The sequence below is a fragment of the Anas acuta genome, chromosome Z, assembly GCF_963932015.1.
Source record: "Anas acuta chromosome Z, bAnaAcu1.1, whole genome shotgun sequence".
Lineage (NCBI taxonomy): Eukaryota > Metazoa > Chordata > Aves > Anseriformes > Anatidae > Anas > Anas acuta.
In genome coordinates, this window is record NC_089017.1 from 56,633,845 (window position 1) to 56,655,982 (window position 22,138).

The following is a 22,138-nucleotide window of genomic DNA, read 5'->3' on the forward strand; positions in this document are numbered from 1 at the left end:
ATGCAAGCATCCACACTGAGTCTGACAAAGTGGAACTGTGGTAATATCTGTTTTCAGAGAACATGACACTTCCCTAAAACAAACACATCAGGTTCTCATCTGCTAGTGATCAGGGTGAGAAGCTTACATCAATACAACTGCTACATGGCTTTGCTATGAATCTTTGCAGTATTGCCTTTGTTCTTCACGAACTTTTGAGTTGTGTGTCCCGCAGAGATGGTACCTACACTTGCCACAGATGATCCACAGTAGGAACTAAATTTGTTTTAGTCATCCTAATTGCACCATACAGAAAGCATCCTGTCACACAGAGATGCGTGATCAAAACAATCCAGTCCCAAGCTTAATAAAGTCTCTAATACCTCTAAATGAGGTACACATACATACAAACAGGATAAGCTGAGGAATAGCATACTCGAGAGCATACTCCAGGAAAGTTTCAAGAAGATGCATTAAGAATCTTGTTGCATTAGCTTTCTGTTTTATTCTTGATGGAGATGCTCCAAAACCAGCTCCCTTTAGGATGAGAAATGAGTGCAGAGTTGGCAGGTGGAGCAATCTGCACCAGCGCTCTGGACACATTCATCTTGCACTGACAGCTCTGCTCAAGATAAAGCAGGATTATGCCTGCTTAGTCAGTGACCAGAACAATGAGATGCTGAAGGAAGCAATGAAGGTAACTCTGTAAATTTGCCCTTCTCTCCAAGTTAGTAAGAACATGCAAATCTGTGGTAACTTGCACAACTGTTTTGAAAAGGAAACAGCAACATGGGCTTTTAGAAGCAAGTGGTCATGAAGGAATCCTACCACAGGCTATTCACCAAAATAAAGCTGTACTTTTCTCCTCTGCAAGTCAACCATACCCCCATCAAGTATTTCCTAAACGTTTACAACCAAAATAGCTATAGCAAGGACTATAGCTATAGCAAAGACAGTTATAGTGTCTTTGGAAGGAAAAAAACAGAGATTAAAGCATTCCAGAACATAGCAGTCCAGAGACTGGCTAGTTAAAAAATATACATCAGCATGCTTTGAGCTACATTTTTTAAAATTTAAGATCTTTGTGCAGGAACTTACTGAACAAAACAGAGCTATTTCCAGCTGATAGAACAGAGGTATGAAATCATATCAACATATCATCATGTCAAATCAAACCATCCCAGTTGGTTTTACTTACGTAAATATAGCTGCTTGTGACAACAAATACATTAATCTTACCAACACTGAAATAAGGCAACAGAAACCAACAGTAAGCACACAGATATGCATGAGCATTTATATGTACATGTTCTACTCAATAAAGAAAAGTATCAAGGTTACCTACTCTGTTTCAATCATGTGCAAGGAGAATATGAAAAGAAAATTAAACATATGCAGACCTCATTCCTTCATCTTATTGAACTTCACTGGAATTCCAGTGTGAAGGGTGCATATCATATCAAAACGCTGCCCTGTGTCAAGTTTCCAGAGAACAACAATACTTCATTTTCTACAACAGAGTGCAATTCCTCCTGATAGCACCACAGGAACAAATCAAGATTGCATGGCCTCCTGGGAAGCAAGCAGATGCGACACTACATGAATCAGTTATTTCTCCACACTTATACAAGTACCCAGACTAGCAATTCTCATCCAACTTTGCAGACACAAGAACAAATACATAGCAAACTGCCGAACAGGCATACTCCTGACAGAAGTAGTTTGAAATGCTTGAATTCTTTGCTATCCATGAAACATACTTAAGTTGATTAGATCTGAATGCAATTAAATATATATATATATGAAGAACACAGACTGACTACATTTGGAACATGTACGTGGGTTCCTGTCAGAGATTTTTGCAGTTGTGTTTAACCTACTGACACAAACAGGTACATCATCAGTAAGTGGTGACAGGTCACATTAAAGGTTAATATGTTAGTCATAAATACTGGTACCAATGTGAGAAGCTATAAAGAGAAATGTGTTCTTACTGCTTGTGGGTAACAGTGATGAATCTGAAAAACGATGAAAGAGTTATACATTCTAGAAAGACTACAAAATAAATTATTCAGGTAAAATAAAAGCTGAATGTGAACACGTGTTAATAAACAAAAATATTGCAAAATGAAATTAAAAGGTACTAACACATGCAATGAACATGCATGGTTAAATTTCAAACAGCTTTTTATTATTATTATTATTATTATTTCATCACTTTTTTGAAGGAACAGCGATAATGCTGCCGAGTAGTTAAATATTTAAAAGCATCATGAAGACCCTCTGATTGAGGAATATAATCTATGCTGTAGGATATGCTATACATATGCTATACATGCTATACATACACTGGGATGTCTTTAGCCTGACTGAATAGTCATATGTACAGAGAAAAAAGAATCACAACTTCTAACCAGAGACCACCCAGGTTACACATGTTCAGCCATACAACAGATATTTTTTCAGAGCTATGAGTCTGAAGTCTAAACATCTACAAAGAAATGTAAAAAACATTACTTTCAAGAATATGTACATACGGCCCACATAGATATATCTGGGAGATGTTCAATTGTCAAGAACCGTTCATAAGAGCAGGATGACAGAGAAGGGCTCTGTTTTTTTGTAATCATCCTGAAGATTAAAACTCTGGCTAACTTCAGCAGCATTTATGTACCAGAGGAAAATGTCCACACATGGTTTGTTTTAAAATTCTTGCTCTTCTATCACACAGTTTTAGGTACCCTAAAAGGGCAGAAATGCAGTTATTAAAAGATCCATCTTTTTTTTTCTTTTTTTTTTGGGGGGGGGGGTGGGGTGGGGGGGGGTTGTTGTTGTTGTTTTGTTTTTGTTTGTTTTATAAAAGCAACCCTAGTTACAGTGCAATGAAGTCTGCCCAGCTCCTTCTGTACAAATGGAAAAGCTCCCTAGATTTAGCCCACAGAAGTGTGAAAGTGATTTGGGATGTGTGAAAATGAACCCAAGGGAGCAGGTAGGCCCATCATTGTGGCAAATGTAGTTTGGTAAAACATTTTGAGAAAGAGACAGAGAATAAAGGACCATAATAGCTCACAGCTCTAAGCCTGTCTCTCTCTTTAGAAGTCTAAATTTAGACTGCAGCGAGTCCCTCAGTATTAACAGTGTAAATTGAATAAATGCAAATAGTGAAAAACAAAGTAAATCTCTCTCTCCATTTTCTCTCACCTCTTCTTTCCATTGTAAGAAAACCAAAGCAAGAATTTGCATATGACTTTTACTCATGACACCAGTGCTTAAGAAGGAGTCAAATGGAGATGTTATTATATTCATCTACATATAAATGAGAGACTATTGATTGTACCTATGGTTTAAAAGAGCACAGAATATTTAAAAGTAGGATAGATGCTTGTTAAAACAAAGATAAGGTGTCTTTCAAAACAGTAAGCATAAAAGGAACTTAGAGGTGGGAACAAAGAAAGCCATCATACCTGGAGATCTTATTTCATATGAGCCTTCAGCATTTTTATTTTTAAGATAGCTACATATTAGAGTGATGCAGTAGCCCTCACACCGTGCTTTCTTAAATAACACTGCACACCTGTGTCTTCTTATTTGCAAACATACAACAGCTTCTAAAGCCCACCACTTCTGAATCATCATAAATCAGGAGGAGCACAGAAAGAGGATGTATTAGTACACACCCACCTTGAAATATGAATGAACTCCAATCAAAAAGGACACAGCAACTAATCCAGAAATAAAAATATTCACTCCATTCTTTTTGCACAGCTACATCGGTCTTAAGCAGCTTCACTTAAACTTCTGTTAAGCATCATCCTACATCCTTTAAAATAAGCTTATGGGAAGTAGCTCACATTTTTCCAAGAACATACTTTCTTAAGCAAACCAATCAAAGTCATGAAAATATGTATAACTGAACACCGGTTAACTATCTTCCTTAGACTTGCACCTTTTTAATGGATGACCACAAATTCAGTTTGCACTGTAGATAAGCACTGATTTTACCAGTAGAGTTTGATTTGAATTTGTTAGTGTTTTCATGCAAACCAGAGAATGGGGCAGAACAGAGCTCAAAAAGGTACTAAAAACACAGCACCTCACAACTTTAAAGCCAATCGCAAATTCACCTAAGTAGTAGTTTAGACCCTATTCTGCATTTGATTATGACAACGTTATTCAAGTCAGGGTCAAATGCCTTACCAGAGATACACATCATCTTCTATCCCTTCACTATATCCAAAATCTAATGTTCTGTAAAAATAAGTTTTAGATTGGCTGGACATGATTGTTCTTATATAAACCAAGATGTCATCTCTTAGTCAAAATTGCGCACATCTCCAGAAAAATACTGGGAGATATAAGTAATGCTGCTAACTGTTTTATAATTACCCAGATTTTCCATCTTGCCTTCTTTACGTGTGTGCTGGCACTTTTTCTGCTCTTTACAGTTTTCAAATGCTTCTATCCAGTCTTAAAGATCAGAGCTCACAATTTACCACAGTTAATTCTTGCTGTGCTTGCTAGAGAAAATGAGGACACAATTCGATTACGGAACTGTCAACTTACTTGAGGTCTTTTGTCTCTTAGATAAATCATGTTTTAATATCTACATATTTTTAGTTTGCACCTGGAAACTTCGGTCCTACATCAGACTGTGTTCATGAATTTAAAACATATATATATTAGAAGAAGTCTTTTAAAAACACTTTCAGGGTATTTTCTTTTTGAGTAATGTACCTTAAAAGAAGTTGATTTTACTCTGTTGCCAGTAACCACTTCCATTAGGCATTAAGTCTTGAGCAAGAGGCTGAACTAGACAACCTCCTAAGGTTTCCTTACAGCTAGAATTATCATGTATCAATTTCAAAGTCAAATGTGACAATAAACAATCATAAAATTCAAAAAATTTTTCTCTTTCATTTTATCATCTTTTATTTCTCCACTTAAAACCCTGTGCAGCATAATCAGAAACAAAACAGTCTTCTATAACATGCCTCACTTAAAGCTAAAACACAAACTTGATCCCAATAAATTGATGGGAAAGCCAAAAATAAAGCCTTATACCTTCAACAGTTGCACTTTTTATACAACAGAGAATAGTCATTACAGAAATAAAGAGCACAATATGCTGCAACTGAGGGTTTAAAGCCAATATCAAAAATTTAGTGGCCAGTACAGAAACAACACCGGAAGAACTTTCCTGCACAACACTTCTAAACAATCTGATGCCCTGATTAAAAATAAATAAATAAATGTTTGGTAGGAAGTTTTCACACATAATTTGTCTTTTGTTAAACTGTATAAAATAATAACTTGAAGTTGGTTCCTCAGCAACTCCTATCCTTTCTGGTAGAACTCAATTATACAAGCTATAGAAATATTATGCACCTTTCAACTGCTAAAATCACATTAGCTTTCTTGCAAATGAAAGGCAACAGCAGCCTGGCATTGTTTCCATGACAGTTCAAAGGATGGATTAATATACTTCATCAGGGAAAAGCAAGAAAAAAATATCTACAGAACTTAAAAGCAGAGGCAAAATGCACTTACAGTGTTGGCAAGTTCCAAGTAACTTCCTCCAACAGAGCTGCTAAAATTTGAGGCCTGAGACAGAAGCCTCTGCAGAGCAGCCGGTTGAGTCCCACTGCTTCCACCATTCTCCAACACCTTCAGTAGTGTAAAGTGACTCTGGAGGTCTGGACTCTGAAGGTCTCTTGCTCCTGAATCATACTCCCAGCTTTCTCTGGCTCCTGATAAGGCACCTAAAATGCAGAAAGAGAAAACCATTCTAGTATGGGCTATGTATAAAGAACACAGAAACAAGCCAGCTTGCCTTTCCAGAAAGATAAAAAGCAAACAGCTCCACTGTTATACCCCATCTTGCACATGCTGACAATACCAGAAAGAAAGAAGAAAAGCAGTAACGTTTTCAATGCACAGAACGTTTACTAAATCACAGGATCCTGATGAAAAAATGAAAAACATTTGCATACATTATTTACTAAAAGATGTAAAATAAGTAGTTTAATTTACAGTAGTTAAGAACCACGGAATGAAGAAGTGTCAGTAACTATGTCAGATTAAAAAACAGCATTAATCAAAGAACAGAAGAGGAAAACCATAATTCTTAACTTTTAGTTTAGTGAATAACAACACAACATATGAATTCTGTAGGTGTACAGTGTTTATGACATTTTTATGTTAGCAACACTTTCTCATTATCTCAGAATTGCCTGTTACAGTTCAGGTTTCACAGAAACATCAGTCACAAGGTGTTTCATTAAAAAATCAATGCAACACTACAATCATGTAGCTAGAGACAATGAATGCTTCAGGGAAAATTTTTAGATCAGGAAGATGGAGGGTTGCTGTTTCTTCTTGTATAATCCTTCCAATTTCTTACAGTCAGAGACAGGTTTAAACCCTAAACCAAATTTTAAACAGTTTTCTTATTTTATCAGTAACCATTTAATCCCTGGGGATTTCTGCTTTATATACAACAGTCTAAATCCTTTAAAAAGCTTTTTAGATTTTAGGCTTAAAAATTTCGCATGGCAAAATATTCCATAGATTATTTAATAACCCTGGGCAGCACTATAGTTTTTCACATGTAGCACAAAGAATACTGAAAAGAATTAAGTGACTTGTTCAAGCACCCATTCTAAGTTAAAAGTCAGAATAAAACCCAGATTTGAAAACTTTAGCAAAGCTCTATATCCACCATGCCATCAGCAAAATGTAAGTAATTGTCTGTAATGCCATCGTGATGGCTCAAAAGTTTTTCCTTTATAGCTATTTCTCTCTCTGAACACTCAAAGCGTTCCAAGTGAGTGTTTATCACTTATTAAGTAAAATGCCAGGGAGAAAGAACAAACTATGTAATGAACTATTAGTAGAGTGCCTTTCCACTCCCTCCCCCAAAAAAGTTAAATCTGCAAACATGCAAATAGAAAACCATCCAGAAGGGAAGCAAGGTAGCAACTAATTTATATCATTAGATCAACATCCTAACAGCCCTGTAAAGCAGCTATACCTGATAAATCCTCTTAAGAAACCCAGAGATGGTTTCCCTGGCTTATTGTAAAGAGAATACACTAGTTTTTAAGCATTCAAGTAGAAATAACAACAAAAGAATTATATTTTATAGTAACGTAACTAAACTTGATTCATATTACACGTACAGGTAACTATTAAAGACTAATTCAATTACTTTTACACCAAATGTATGCATCAACTGTGAATAATCTAGCTGCATGCTGCAAGCTGTCCAGCACAGTTAAACTGAGATACCACTGCCAGCTGTTTAACATCCAAACCATAAATACATTACATCCTGTGTAGGGCACTGATACTAAGTACAGTGTTACACATCTCTGCCCTCTTGTGGCTACGGTATACAGTACAGCAGGAAAATCTGCAACCAACAGAACTGAAGCAGCAGAGATGTCTCAGGAGGCGAGGGGAGATGGGGAACCAGTTCTGCCCTCTCCCAGAGTAGGCAAGAATACTTCAGACAATTCTGTCTCCACAGGGGCAGCCACAAAATTGAGAGCAGGCTGTATCACACCTGTTTTTACAGAACTAAGTATGGCACACATTCAACAGAGTATGTGCACTGTGAATATCTATTACTTGAAAGACATTGTCCTGCCAAAAAGCTCTCATATTCATTGAATTAGCAATACCAGCATTGTTGAAGAACGAAGTGGCCTTCATAGACTTCACTACCTGTTATTCGATTAAAACACTGAACTGATGCAGAAAACACCTGGCAGTCACAAATGGAATTATTGTTGGTTTGTTTTTTGTTTGTTTGTTTGTTTTGTAATGACAGTATTGTGACTGTATGTTTAACCCAAGTTTTCTTAAAAGTTCAAGCCTGTACTCCTGGCTTAAAATATACATTCCAAAAATGAAAGGAGTCATGACTGTTAGAGAGAAAGGCATTTCCAGTATTTCTAATAATTTATTGCTGTTCTCTAAATCTGACCAATATAACAGATTCTGAACTCCAGCTGCTAAACATGCTGTCCTCCTCACTCATTCACCTTTGGTGTCTGGGCTCAGCAGAGAAATTCTGGAGTTGTCAAAACTGTGTCTTCAGTTACAGCTGGTAATTCACTCAGGATATATGTTGTATTTGACATACAACACTTGCTCTTACAGTAGTAATCAGAAAGTGAGGATCCATTAGGTATGATGCCATACCTCCTGCAAAGGTAATATCACAGAGGGCCACGTTCTGATGCTGGTGCCATTTAATTGTGTTAATCTGAATGTAAATGGCATTTCATCTTCTAACAATTAGCATTCTGTGCAGAAGCCTTGCACACTGAAACAGAGAAGTGGGTGACTATAAGTCATGATCATACAAACATGCTTTTTAGTTTGGTAAAAGATAGTTTCACCAGACTATGCTGATGGACCTGGCATTCTATGATTTCATCTTTGCTCACAGAGTAGAAGAGAGAATCCACCAAAATGAAGGGCAATGAAGGATCCACGATATCAGGAAATGTGTGATATCGTAAGATTACCCTGTACGGGCTTCTCAAATGCGCCTGGCTTGTGAATCACACAGAATCACATACACAGAATCGTCTAGGTTGGAAGAGACCTCCAAGATCACCAAGTCCAACCTCTGAACTAACACTATCAAGTCCTCCACTAAACCATATCCCTAAGCTCTACATCTAAACATCTTTCAAAGACCTCCAGGGATGGTGACTCCACCACTTCCCTGGGCAGCCCATTCCAATGCCTCACAACCCTCTCAGTAAGGAAGTTCTTCCTCATATCCAACCTAAAATACCCCTGGTGCAACTTTAGCCCGTTCCCCCTCGTCCTGTCACCAGGCACGTGGGAGAATAGACCAACCCCCACCTCAATGTCCTTGTAGCGAGGGGCCCAAAACTGAACACAGTACTCAAGGTGCGGCCTCACCAGAGCCGAGTACAGGGGGACGATCACCTCCCTAGCCCTGCTGGCCACACTGTTTCTGATACAAGCCAGGATGCCATTGGCCTTCTTGTCCACCTGAGCACACTGCTGGCTCATATTCAGCCGACTGTCCACCATCACTCCTAGGTCCTCTCTGTCTGGCAGCTCTCCAACCACTCATCTCCCAGCCTGTAGCTCTGCTTGGGGTTATTGCACCCCAGGCGCAGGACCCGGCACTTGGCCTTGTTGAACTTCATGCAGTTGACCTCAGCCCATGGATCCAGCCTTTCCAGATCCTCCTGAAGAGCCTTCCTACCCTCGAGCAGATCGACACATGCACCTAACTTGGTGTCATCTGCAAACTCACTGAGGGTGCACCCAATGCCCTCATCCAGATCATTGATGAAGATATTAATAGCAAACATGAAGACAGTTGGCAATGAAGGATAATACAAAGCACAACTGATCTGTAGGTCACACAGTTACAACTCAACTGTGTGTCTTCAACAGCAGAGATACAAAGCCTGATTGCTATTTTCCCTTCCTGAATAATACCTTTAGCATAGCACCCATTCTGTATAACACCTTCCTTTCTAGATTTGCTAGTGTCTAAAATACACTATATATTGCAGTTTTAATAAGATTAGTCAGCTGTCAAATGCAAATCCCACAGAAAAACAGGTTCATTTATTTTGTTGCTCATAGAATTTAGCACTCTCAGTTTTTAGGGAAAAAAAAGGTTACATATAGTCTGCTGATCTGCAGAAAGACAGCAGTATCAAAGGAGTATTTAAAATTAATAAATGGAATCATTTACAGTTAACATAAATTTATATGTAGTTAAGTTCAGCCTAACAGATAGTCACGGCTGTTTCAGTCAAACAGATCTAGGATGAAATTCTGCTCATAAATCTCAAGAAGAATCTGTAGTGCACTTTTGAGATCATATTAGCTCCGAAGATTTTAATTAAATGTAGCATAAATAAATGTAGTCACTGCATCACTTTCTTGAAGGCAATTTATTTGCAATAAGATCAAACATGGAATTCGTGCCAAGTAAAAGTAATGATTTTTCAACTCCAACTGGCCAGCCTCTCATGTTTACCCATAAGCTTAATTTCAGGCTGAATTTCTATCATTCTTCTGATTTATTCGCATGCTTGATCCATAACGTAAATACATTACCATATGAAATTTTCAAGGGACTTATTTTCATTAAAGAGAACCAGGGAGTTGGCTATGAACTGATTACTTATCACAAACTGACAGCTAAAGATTGCTTGTGGACTCTGGTATTCATAATTATTTACCTAGAATAGGAAATCAGGCCAGTAAGTACAAGCACCTCTCAGTGGGACAGGAAATCTTTCACTTGGTCTAATGAATGAATTCACTAATAAACATCATTTCTTATTCATCTGCAAAACAGGCCATCTTTATCACGAAACAAAACCCAGCAATTTACTAATTACCTGGAAAGCGCACACAAATCTATACAACATATAATACAAATGCTTCTAATTCTAGCTTTTACATAAAACATGTAAAACCATTAGCACTGAAAAACCTGGCAGAAGCCACAGCTGTTCGGGTCATTTCCTGCCTTAAATCATTAGAGGCATAGTTCTTCTGTACTGTAAGGGCTCATTTGCCGAGCAATCCACTTCCATCACTGGATACACTATTCACACAGATTTAATATACCCATCATGGTTCTCAGTCTCCGTAACTGGAGCAGTGCCCACAGATCTGATCAAAAACTGACAGTCTTCCTGTATATCCTACTGAAGTGATATACTAAAGAGTCAGGTTACCATACTGTCATTGCAAGTCTCCAGCAACACTTTCAGAAGTTATTCATGTTTAATACATTTTAAAGGATTTCAGAAGAACATTAAAGTAACAAAATTCACATTCAGCTTTATCTATAGAAAAATCACTAAACAGTACTTGCAAACTAAAGTTCCCATTGACTTTAACAGTGTGAGAACTAGAATACATTATAATAGCCTTGATTTGCTGATATCCAAGCAGCTAAAAATGTAATTCTAGTAACTTGAAAAGTGTCCTTTTTCATGCATTTGAATAAAAGATTAAACTGATAAATCTTACACTCTACTGAATTTCAAGCTAGTGGACACACGCAGGTTTGACTTGCTGAGCATAGATATGACTGAGTATTACTAAATCTGAATTCTGTATCTTGATTAAAACTGTCATCCATTTTAGCTTATTGGCATGCCGCCTGGAAATATGGGAGTAGAAACATTTGTTGGGCAAATCTATTGTAATAACCTTATTCTCATACAGCCGTTAGAAATACAGATATCCCCCCAGTAGGGAAAAAAAAAGTAGAGATTGAATTGGTACATGACACATGACCACTATTTTGCCACCTGACCACTTCTGGGCAGCAATTAACAAGATTTCTTTGTGGAATGCATTTTGAGACTGTAATGAAGACCTTTCTCCAGTAAAGTTTAGGCCCTCTGTTATATAACAAAGGCAGTGAAGATAACTGAATATACATATATGAGCTACAGAATATACACCATTGTTAATCCAATATAGAAGATATTCAGGGGTCATCTTGGTTTTGAAGTGGTGTCTGATACTGCTCCTGAAGGTTATTCATGGTCTGGAAATGCAATTGCGCCCAGGGATTGTGAAGATTCAATGTAACCAGTGATGTAGAATGGACACAAAAACTAAACAGTTAATCACCTTTTACCTCAAGCATATATACCAAAGGATAAACAAAGGAAATATTAAATACAAAAAGGTATGATTATAAAGAATAGCAAAAGAGATCAGACAGAAAACAAAGAGCACTGTGAAACAGATTCGCTATGTTGAGAAGACAAAAAGAAAAAAGCAGATGAGCATCAGATGATGGGATAGTGAGGGAGAAATACAGTCAATCTAAAAAGCAGGAAGACAGGAAATTCACTAAGGATCCAAGGCAAGCAAGCAACATTTGAATGTGTGAGACAAGCTAAGAATACATGCAGAGTTACTACAAGACAAAAAAAAAAAAAACAGGAACCCCACTAAACAAGCAAAAAACAGAAACAATACACACCATGTTTTACATTCTAGGAGACTGCCTACTGAAAAGTAATGACAGGTCAGAAACATGAGGAACCAGAACAGAGACAAGCAAACTGTTCAGGAAGAAGCATTAAATGTATCTGAGAGTTAAAATAAAAATAAAAAGACATTGCTAATTAAGATGCGTACAAGGGAAGACCTGTTATTACAAAAGCATTTAAAAAAAACAATCTAGGGTAATTTAGTCTAAAAAAAAGGTATGGGGATATATCTCTCACTAAATACAATCACAGATTTCTTCTGAAGCCTGGGTGTACCCAGACCATGGGCCATGTTTAGCTAGCATGCAGCTACTGCAGGAAGCCAGAGTGCCGCCAGTCTCCTCAGCAGTTTCCACAGTAGCTTGCATTGGTGGGTTTATGACCACATGCTATTGTCTAAAGACCAACAGCTGTCTTCTGATCTCTTGTATCTGTTACAGGGTGAAAGGAAGCATTCTGTAGTTGTAAATAGTTCTGATTTGATGGCAATTGATCAAAATGCTAAGGAAGACAGGACTCAATGACACAGACAATCTTCTGTTCCTACATCCTGTCTTCCTGTAGATGAGATTGTTTTTGTTTTTTTTTTTTAGGTGGTAGAGTGAGGGCAAAAGGAAAATGGAATTATTGTATCCTCTCAATTGGCACATTCAGCACTTGGATCCCCAACTAAGTGGATCAATTTTTAAAGCAGCCAAGAAACATCCACATTCCTAAAGTATCCTATATCTGCAATACAAAGATTATTTCTTTCCTAATTGTTTATATTTCTACCTAACTACCCGCCTGCCTGGGCTTTCTGGACAATGAAACGCTCACTACATCACTGTTATCAGCTAAGCTCCACAGCTCCTGTCTCTTCAAGAAAGCTTGTTGTCTTGGCTGACTAGGATGTTTTGAGGAGGATGTTCTGCAACAGATACTTGTTAACACACCAGAATAGAAGGCTGCATCAGTTATAACACCACTAATAGATGACAAAATTATGCCAAAGCGTATTCAGAGAACCCTTTATGGAAAATCCTGATACCAGAAAAATTGGTAACAAAAAACCCAGAGTTTATTGTCTGTTAAACCACTCCAGCATGACATTTAAAAGTCATACCTACCTAAACTGTTATTGCTGCTAGTCGGCCAGGAAGCTATTCTATCCCTTAACTTTTTCTTTTTACAAGAGTCATCCGATTTCACAGAAAGCTCCACTTCCTCCTTTCTGATTTCTCGCACCAGTTCCATGCGGCACTGACTAAAATCCTGGAAGGATATTTTTCCATTTTCATCTGCTCCCAGCTGGTGCATGATCTCAGCGACAGACTCCTCCATATTCAGCTGGCGGCACACCATCAGCAAGTCATTCCTAAGGATATTTTTAGAGGGAAAATGGGGGCAGGGGAGGGATGGAAGTGGAAGAAAGATTGGAGAAATGGGAATGGAAAAGAAAAAACAATTTAGTTTAGAATAAATACTGACTGTCTGATCTGGAAATGAATTAATGCATAGATTTAAACTCAATAAGCCAATTATTTATTTTTTTTTGTCAATCCAATAAAGAAACCATGATGTTGGCATGAAATTACAATACAGACCTTGGAAAAGCAAGAAATATTTTTCTTCAAGTGTTAACCTCTATTTTCATGCTATTACCCACATTTCTACAACCAGAGACAGACACAAGTAGGAGCTGAATCTTGCTGCTGATCTCCATAGTATCTTCTGAAGAAGTGACATAGCAAGAATTTAAATTGTTATGCTCCAATAAGATCAATGGCACCTTAAACTTCCATTTTACTTGGGACAGGCCACACTTGGGAGTTTTGCCACTGAACAGCAGTTAAGTTAAAGAGGACAAATATGAAGGACAAAGAAAACAGCAGAAAAGAGAAACAGCATTTGGAAACCTGTCTCCAAACGTTATGACTACAAAATCCTCTTAAGAAACTTGACTGGCCCAGCAGTTTAATGAAACTCATGAAGTTGCGAGGAGGGCAGTACCATGAAAAATACAATGGCACCGTGTGTGAGTAGCTGCAACCAGGTCAATACGGAAGACACTTGAATCATAAGATACACTTAAAATTTATATGGTGGACTTATCTTAGGATAAATTGACCAATGCTCTTTTCTATTTTGTGTGAAGAAGAACAGAACCTCAGGAACACACCTTTGGCTTAATTTGAGGTATGACATTTTTCTCAGCAGAACGTGCTTCAAGACGTTTGTTCCCCACTATTCTCAACGCCTTTTTCCTTTATTAAAATTGTGGTAAGATTAAGTTTTTTTGAAAAAAATTAGCAGCAGTTGGTAGAAAATGCACCATGAGTAAGAAGTTGATCACAAAATAATGGTGAATATGTGGACTACATGTATTAGACAAACATCTGACATTCTTCAACAATGACTCTCAAGAAAGGAGGGTTCTTTTTGAAGAGACTGTCACACTGACTTTTTCCAAAACGTTAACCACTAAAAATACCAGTGCTTTCTTGTGCAAACACAGCTCTGCAAGCCACGAATGAATAATCTTCCCCACCATACAGAGACAGCACCTCTGTCCCTTTCCATATGCTCAGCTTTCACAAACAGCAGGAGACAAATTTGATAGACTGTTGCTGCTAAAGACTCTCAGCCACCAAAAGAAGTGACAGCAAAAGACCCTATTTCATAATTTTTTCTTGCTATTCCCCTCCCATCTGGTCCTATCTCACTTAAAGAAAGAAGAGGCATTGAGAAAGAGAAGGAAACAAAATCTTGACACAACCTTTCCAGCAACTGAAGGAAGACAGATACATATTTGTCAAATGACAACTAATCATATTCTAAATAATGTGTGGGTGACAATTCAGATCTGAAGCAACAGCTGCTCTACACTGCCAAGTGGTGCATCACTTGGTGCATCATTCTATCAAATTTCAAAGGTTAAAAAAATTATCATTACTTCAGCAGTCTTACCCTTTACTATTTCTTTCCCTCCATAATTTTCTCAAACACTTTTAGTTTGGATTGCTTAATACTACCACACTGACTCACACCACAAATAGTATGAATATTTCATGGCTTACTTTAAATGCTGCTCATTTTTATGTTGTGCAGACCTTTCCACAGAAAGAAGGCAAAGGAAACGTGTAATAAAATTACTATTATGTGAATTAGAACATATTTAGTATTATTATTTCAATACAAATACCTGAACATTGTTCTGAAGGTTTCTGAGGTTTCTACAAGGTCAAGTGAAGTATCTGAAGTTCTTGCATAAAGTGTTTCACTAAAGGCATTTAGTATCACAATCCATGTCTATCTGTCTACCCATCCTAGAGAAAAAAAAGCCCTATGCTAGGTGGAACTTGGTGTTTCACACAGAAATTCTAGAACAATGGACTTTTTAGCAGAGATTCTAATAGTGAGAATGAAGTGTAATAATAATAATAATTATTATTATTATAAAAGTATGACCATGTATGTTATAATGCATAGAGTAATTTCTTCATGTAATCGGAGATAAGAGAATTAAATTACATGTGCCAACTCTGAAGTGATACTTGTAGTTAAAATTTTGGTCAGTTTTGCTCTTTGCATTTAATCTGGTCAATAAATAAATAAGCATGACAAAACATTCAAGTTTTCATGAGGGAAACAACTCAATTATGTCTACATTAACAACATAAAGCAGCACTAACCTGAATTCAGATGCCAACAGTTAAACCTGAGTTATCCTCCACCTTTAACATCAGTAGTGCTGCAGTGGCATGGACAGCAACTGCTTTACATACCGCTTCAACTATAGCAACAGAATTATGAAAAGCAATTTACAGAGGAACTACTCGTGCACTTCACACCGTGTGACAAGATAGACAGACTCCCCAGAGGAGAAATAATCTTTGGAATTATTACTAGGAAATGAAGTGTTGAGAGATTTTGCCAGGGGGGTCGAGGACAAAGCTGCCTTAGTCTCTGAAAAGGCATTTTCTCACACTTCTGTGGGAGTGCCTTACACAATGCCTTTGTGCAAAAACTTGAAGTCTCCATCACTCACGTCTTACTACAGCCCGCAAAGGACATCTCCAAATTGATGTTTGGCTCCTGACAGTCAAAAGGTGCTAAGCTTTCTCTCCTGTTACGCAAACATTAACTAAATATCATTTGTAGAATCTACAGTTTGAAGGCACTGCCTGAAGCAACCTATAGAATCACTAGAAAAGATGGAATTAATTACAAAGAACATTAAATCAGAAACTACTAAAATAACCAAGGGCTACTAGCACTACAGAAAACAACTGATCTCCAGTGTAACAACCAATATGAAGAAAGCTGATAAGAGCTTTCCTAATCTCCACCCACAAACATTTTTCTCTGGAGACGTTTCTTCTCAGAAAGAGCAGTCAGGCATTCAAACGGGTTGCCCAGGGAGGTGATGGAGTCACCTTTCCTAGGGGTGTTCAAGGAAAGGTTGGACGTGGTGCTTAGGGACATGGTTTAGTGGGTGACATTGGTGGTAGGGGGATGGTTCGACCAGGTGATCTTGGAGGTCTCTTCCAACCTGAATGGTTCTGTGATTCTACGATTAGAGAGACATTCACAAATGAGTCCATTTTAAGTTAGTATTTCAGATAGCTCACAATTGGTTTAGATGCATTTCATAACACAACTGTATGGAATAAATTTTCTTATGTTTGTTGTTTTTTTACTCTGTCTGCATCTAGGAAACTTGGGATTGCCTTTAATTTTGCCTTCTCTTCTTCAAAGTCATTTGTACGCCTAGACTTCAGGCTGCATAAGCAAAGATCAGAGGGTTTCTTGCAAAATTACCATAAAACCTTTTTAGCAGCTGGAAACTTAGAATCGCAGAATATCCTGAGTTGGAAGGGACAAACATGAATCACTGAGTCCAGCACCTGGCTCCACAAAGGACCACACAAAAACCAGACCCTTTGTCTGAGATCATTGTTCAAACACTTCTTGAACTCCGTCAGTTCCATCAACTGGCCTGCAGATGGTCACTCAGAGGATGGAGATCAATGGTTTTTACTTGGGCTGGCAGCCTGCAGAAGTGAGGGCCACCAGGGATCTACCCCGTGCCCCATACTGTTCAGCATCTTCATAAATGATCTAGACAAGGGCATTGAAAGCACCCACACAAAGTCTGCTGATGACACCAAAGTAGGTTGTGAGATGGACATGTCAGAATGGAGAGCTACCTTACAGAGAGACCTGGGGCAAGCAAGAGCTGTCTGAAACTCAACAAAGACAAGTGCAAGGACAACATAATCAAAGATCTGAGTACAGGCTAGGATCTGTGTGACCAGGGATCAGCCTGGCTGGAAGGGACCTGGGGGTCCTGGCAGACAACAAGCTGAGCAAGAGTCAGCAGTGTCCTGCTACAGCAACCAAGACAAATCAAACCCTGGGCTGCACCCACAGCTGCATTACCAACAGAGACAAAGATGGATCACACCCCTCCACTCAGAGCTCCTCAGGCCACGCCTGATTATTGTGTCCAGTTCTGTCCCCACAATCCATACAATGACAAGGACAGCATGGAGAGGGTCCAAAGGCATGCCATGAGGAAGACAGACGACAGGTGATGAGTACAAGTTGCACTGGTAGTGGTTTTGTCTTCATGTAAGAAAGAAATTTCTTTACAGTAAGAACAATCAATCAGTCACGGGAACGAGCTCTCCAGGGATGTGACAGAGTCCCTGTCACTGGAGGTTTTCAAGGTTCAACTGGACAGGGCACTAGATAGTCACATCTAGGCTCTTTTTTCTCACAAAAGGCTGGACATGATGATCATTCAAGGTCCTCTCCAACCTGAGCAGTTCTAATATTTTATAAATGTCACGCAGTAACACATCTTGATCATTTTGGCTGTCAAGTTCCACTTACTTTATACTGTCTCAATACTCTCTCCTTTCACTGTATCAAGTCTATGTCAGAACAAGGTAGAAGATTGTAAAGGAGACATTTTCAACTAAACTGACATTTGTAGTGGGTCATAAATACCACAAGTCAGGCTCATGTTACCCAGGGCATTAGCTGGACACACTAGTTAAAATTCCAAGCAGCAATACCACTGATGCTGGGATTTGAAAATGCACACTAAGGCTTCAGCTTTAACATTTCATTGTGATCAGGAAGGGAATTCATGATAATGCTTTCCCAGGCTACATGAAAACTTGGGGAAAACATAAGATTGTTGTCTGACATTTGCTGGTTAGAGGATTTTTTCTTCCAAAATCTCAAGGGATGAAAGCAAAGTATAAACATAAAGTTGAAAGCAAACGAAAGAAAAAAAAAAAATAAATCATCAAAACAGACTAGAGTCCTGCAAGGAAGCTTTTATTCCACAGCCACTGGGTTCTGTGCTACTGCATAGAGTCTATATGGCACTATATGGGTTCTTGCATATTAGCTGGATTATCCTATAAGAACAAGAGCCAAATTGCAGAACTCGGCAAATAAACTGCAGAAGGCAAGCAATGAAGCTCTTGTGGAGAAAACACCTGACTCTAAGAAAAAGCTAAAAAAAAAAAAAAAAAAAAAGCCAAAAAAGAAGACAAGAAAAGTGCTGCAGAAGTAAGCTAGTAAGAAGTAAGGCTCCCTTATCAGCAGGGGGTAAACACCCTGTACAAGGAAGGAGGGAACAGAGGAGCACAGCACTGACCACATCATGCCATCATTTTTTAACGACAGAACTTATTAACCTGTGCACAAGAAACACAACACTGCTTCAAACTGTTTTATAGAACAACCACTCCTATTATCTCAAACATGATCTATTCTCCTAGTCTGGGCCGAAAGCAGGGTACCAGGGTATGTAGCTGCTCCTCTGGAATTAAGGGGAAAATAAGAGTCAGAGAAGCTTCAGAAAACAAACAAACAAACAAACAGAGACATAAGAGCTTGGAGGGAAGAAAACAGGCAGGACTCTATTCTGGGAAATAGCATGGAGAGGTGAAGAAAAAGCTTGGAGTGCAAGGACATTTTGTTGATGTTTTAAATCTGAAGATGAACAGTGCAGAGCTCCACTCTAGGTGTGTAAAGGTCAACAGAACACAGCTTATATTAGTGAAGTGTCACCCTACAGAAATACAGCACATGATGAGGACAGGCGAAAGGCCACAAAGAAGAATTATCCAGCCTTGTACCAATGATAGGAATAAATAAATCCATGCCATCCCTGACAGATTTTTTGTTAACCCATTCTTAAGGCTTCCACAAGCTCCATATGTCCTAGTGCTTCCACGTCCTCTCCTACAGGTTGTGTAACCTAAAACTTCCCAACTGCAACTTAGAACATTATTTCAGAAAAGAAGTTAACCATTTATTTTCTGTAATCACAGTACATAAGGTAAAAGCAGTCACTATATATTTGAAACCCATTGCTTGATGTCCCATCTTCTCTTGAGTAAAGAACTGAAGAAGTTTCTGTCTTTGATCATATTCGGTGAGCTGCTCTTATCTCTAGCTGATCCACCAACTTGATGGATGACGGCATGCAAAACTAGAGATTGTCTTAAAGCACACACTAAAATGAGCAGAAAAGCTGAAAGCGTAAGTCCTATCTTACTATTGCTAATTCTGATTTAACTTGAGACCTACTATAAATCTCAGGATTTCTTCAATTACATATCCCATATTTTTACCATCAAATGTGTTATTGCACACTTATCCTTACTTTATCTCACCTGTGGTTTTTTTCAAGATGTATCTGCATTTTCTCAACACCAATTTAGTCTCCAGTCCTCTCCTCCAGCATATCTGCAATCTTATCTTGGTACCATCTTAAATTTAATTAAGCTTACTCGTTATCATGTCATCCAGATCATTAATCCTTAACAGTACTGATCTGGCCTGAGCCATTCTTAGAATTTCAATTTGATACAATCTTCTAGTAAAATAAACTATTGGTATCTAACGATCTAAGTACAGGATTAAAAAAAAAAAAAAAGCAGCCTCTCTCTGGCACTGCTAGCAGTATCATAAAACATCAAAAGCTTTGGTAAGCACAAGATAGAAGGCATCTCGTTTCACTTCCACCACTAACTTCTTCTAATAGATTTCTGATAGATCATATGGGTTTGAGAATTTGATACAACTTATTCTTAACAAATCCATATTCTGCCAGATATACACTGTTTACAGACTGATCCCCATCTCAACATGACTTTAAAGAAAATAAGCATTTTATCTTTCCCAATTTTCTGTTACTTCTATCTTCTGAAAGATCTCAAGAATGAAAAAATGAAAACACAAAACAGTTCTGAGGCTGTCTTTACAAACCTTAACTCAAGTTTTTCAAGTAAAGCTAATTAAAACATAAATCCAAGTATCTCTAACTTCTTTCTTCCCCTAGCCTTTCAAGGTAGTAGTAATCAGTCCTATTGGCAGGAACTATCTCTCTCTATTTAGTATTTTCAGTGTCACAGACAAAACAATTTCTGATACCCCTCAGCATCAGCCATTAACAGCTTATCAGCTTCCTCCCGAGTGCCCTTTCCTTGGTTTTCCTCTTACTGTTTACATATTCTGGAATATTTTTTGTTACTCTCGAAACTCCTTGCTAGTTTAGATTTCTGCCTTGCATGTTCCCCTGTATGTTCTACAAGTCCACAATTAAACTTAACAACCTGTCCTGGTTCCATCATGCTAAGCAGAAGCAGGAAGAAGGAAGGGTTAACTGACAACCAGCCCCCAAACTATATAAGCTTTATTCCTAACTCAACCAGCTAAGGTTTTACCTCACAGCAGTGCCCTGGCTTGGCAACCTCTCACAGTACTATTCTGGCCACACAGCCTACACCACCGCTGCACAGCCCACCACGGCGATCCTTCTCCTGCAGGGGGAAGCTCTCTGCAAGTCATGCCGCTTCATGGTCCCTGCTACACTTCAGACTAGATGCGGACAAGACCAACCATCTCTCACAGGAACTTCCAAAAATGAAATGTTTTGTTTGTAGCAGGAACAACAAATGCACTCTCTACTTATTAGAAATAAGTGGTGTACTCTGAACACTCACTGTTAGCACAAACTGCATCTTACAACCCGTGAGAGCAATATGCCCATTTTCAGCTAAGGCTGTCACCTCTGGAGAGGGAATTGTTGCAGGCAAACAAAGGTCCATTTATCAACAGAGGCAGGGTCTGTCAATAGAACCTCTGCCACTCTATGCTTTCCTTTGTGCTGCTCACTAGTTTCAAATTTTGCACAAACACAGTATCAATTCAGCCTACAGACTCTACCACAGGGTAATAACTACCAGGAGCACAGATTTCATTCATGGGCAGTTTGGTCTTTGTTACCTTACCTACCCATACAAATATAGCGTAAGGGATTTCATTGAATAAATGATTGCTAGTGCTACATGAATACTGTTCCATTAAATTTCAGAAAGTAGTGTTGAAAACAAACAAACAAACAAAAACCTCTCAGAAGAAGTAAGACATTAAATATGCTCATTACAGCTAATCATTACAGTTAATTACAGTTAATTAATATACGAAGTCATGTATGGGAATAGTCACTCTTCCAGGACATACTCCACATATGTACCATTTATTCTAGAGATGCACGAGTGTTCACAGTAAAAATTAGGTTTCAAAAGCCGTGAATCCACAGCTTAACTGATTTTCTCCAGGTGCCTCTCCAAGCTCATCCTTCCAAAAACACAATTAGGCAGAGCACTAGCCTAGTTAATCTCTTTCATTTACAAGCTGAGGTGACAAGAGTACAAATAAAACCTCTGCTCAGTTTTGTGGTTTTTCAAACCATGTTGTTTTTCTGGACTTGAATTAACTTTTAAAGATGCTTCTCAGTTGAGAGTATTTGGATTGAACAGTGTTGAAAACAACCAAGCAGACATTGCCAGAAGGATCACAACTAAATCCTAACCCCAGTGTTTCTGGCCTCTCTCCGGTACCAACACAGCCATATGACAAGCCACAACCATGAACTACCTGGCCCAGAAAAAAAGTATTTTTTCATGGGGCTAGTTTTCAGCCAGAGGAGTTCTTCACTCTCACTCACTGAACAAATGCTAGTGCAGACAGAAGTGAAATTTCAGGACTGCACACAGTGGAACAACTCCTTCAGCAGCATCCTGCCCTTAGATTTACTTAAAAAAAAAAAAATAATA

General features: G+C 38.4%; 1 protein-coding gene across 3 annotated transcripts in view; it reads right to left on the reverse strand.

Annotated features, from left to right (window-relative positions):
- The window catches only part of MCC (MCC regulator of WNT signaling pathway), a 192,822-nt gene that overhangs the window by 160,965 nt on the left and 9,719 nt on the right, over positions 1-22,138 (reverse strand). For all 3 annotated transcript variants that reach the window (XM_068667631.1, XM_068667629.1, XM_068667630.1), the window contains exons 2-3: positions 13,118-13,365; positions 5,527-5,738 (exon numbers count right to left, since the gene is read on the reverse strand). In XM_068667631.1, coding sequence (XP_068523732.1) covers positions 5,527-5,738; positions 13,118-13,365 — 460 coding nt within the window. The remainder of the gene's footprint in view (positions 1-5,526; positions 5,739-13,117; positions 13,366-22,138) is intronic.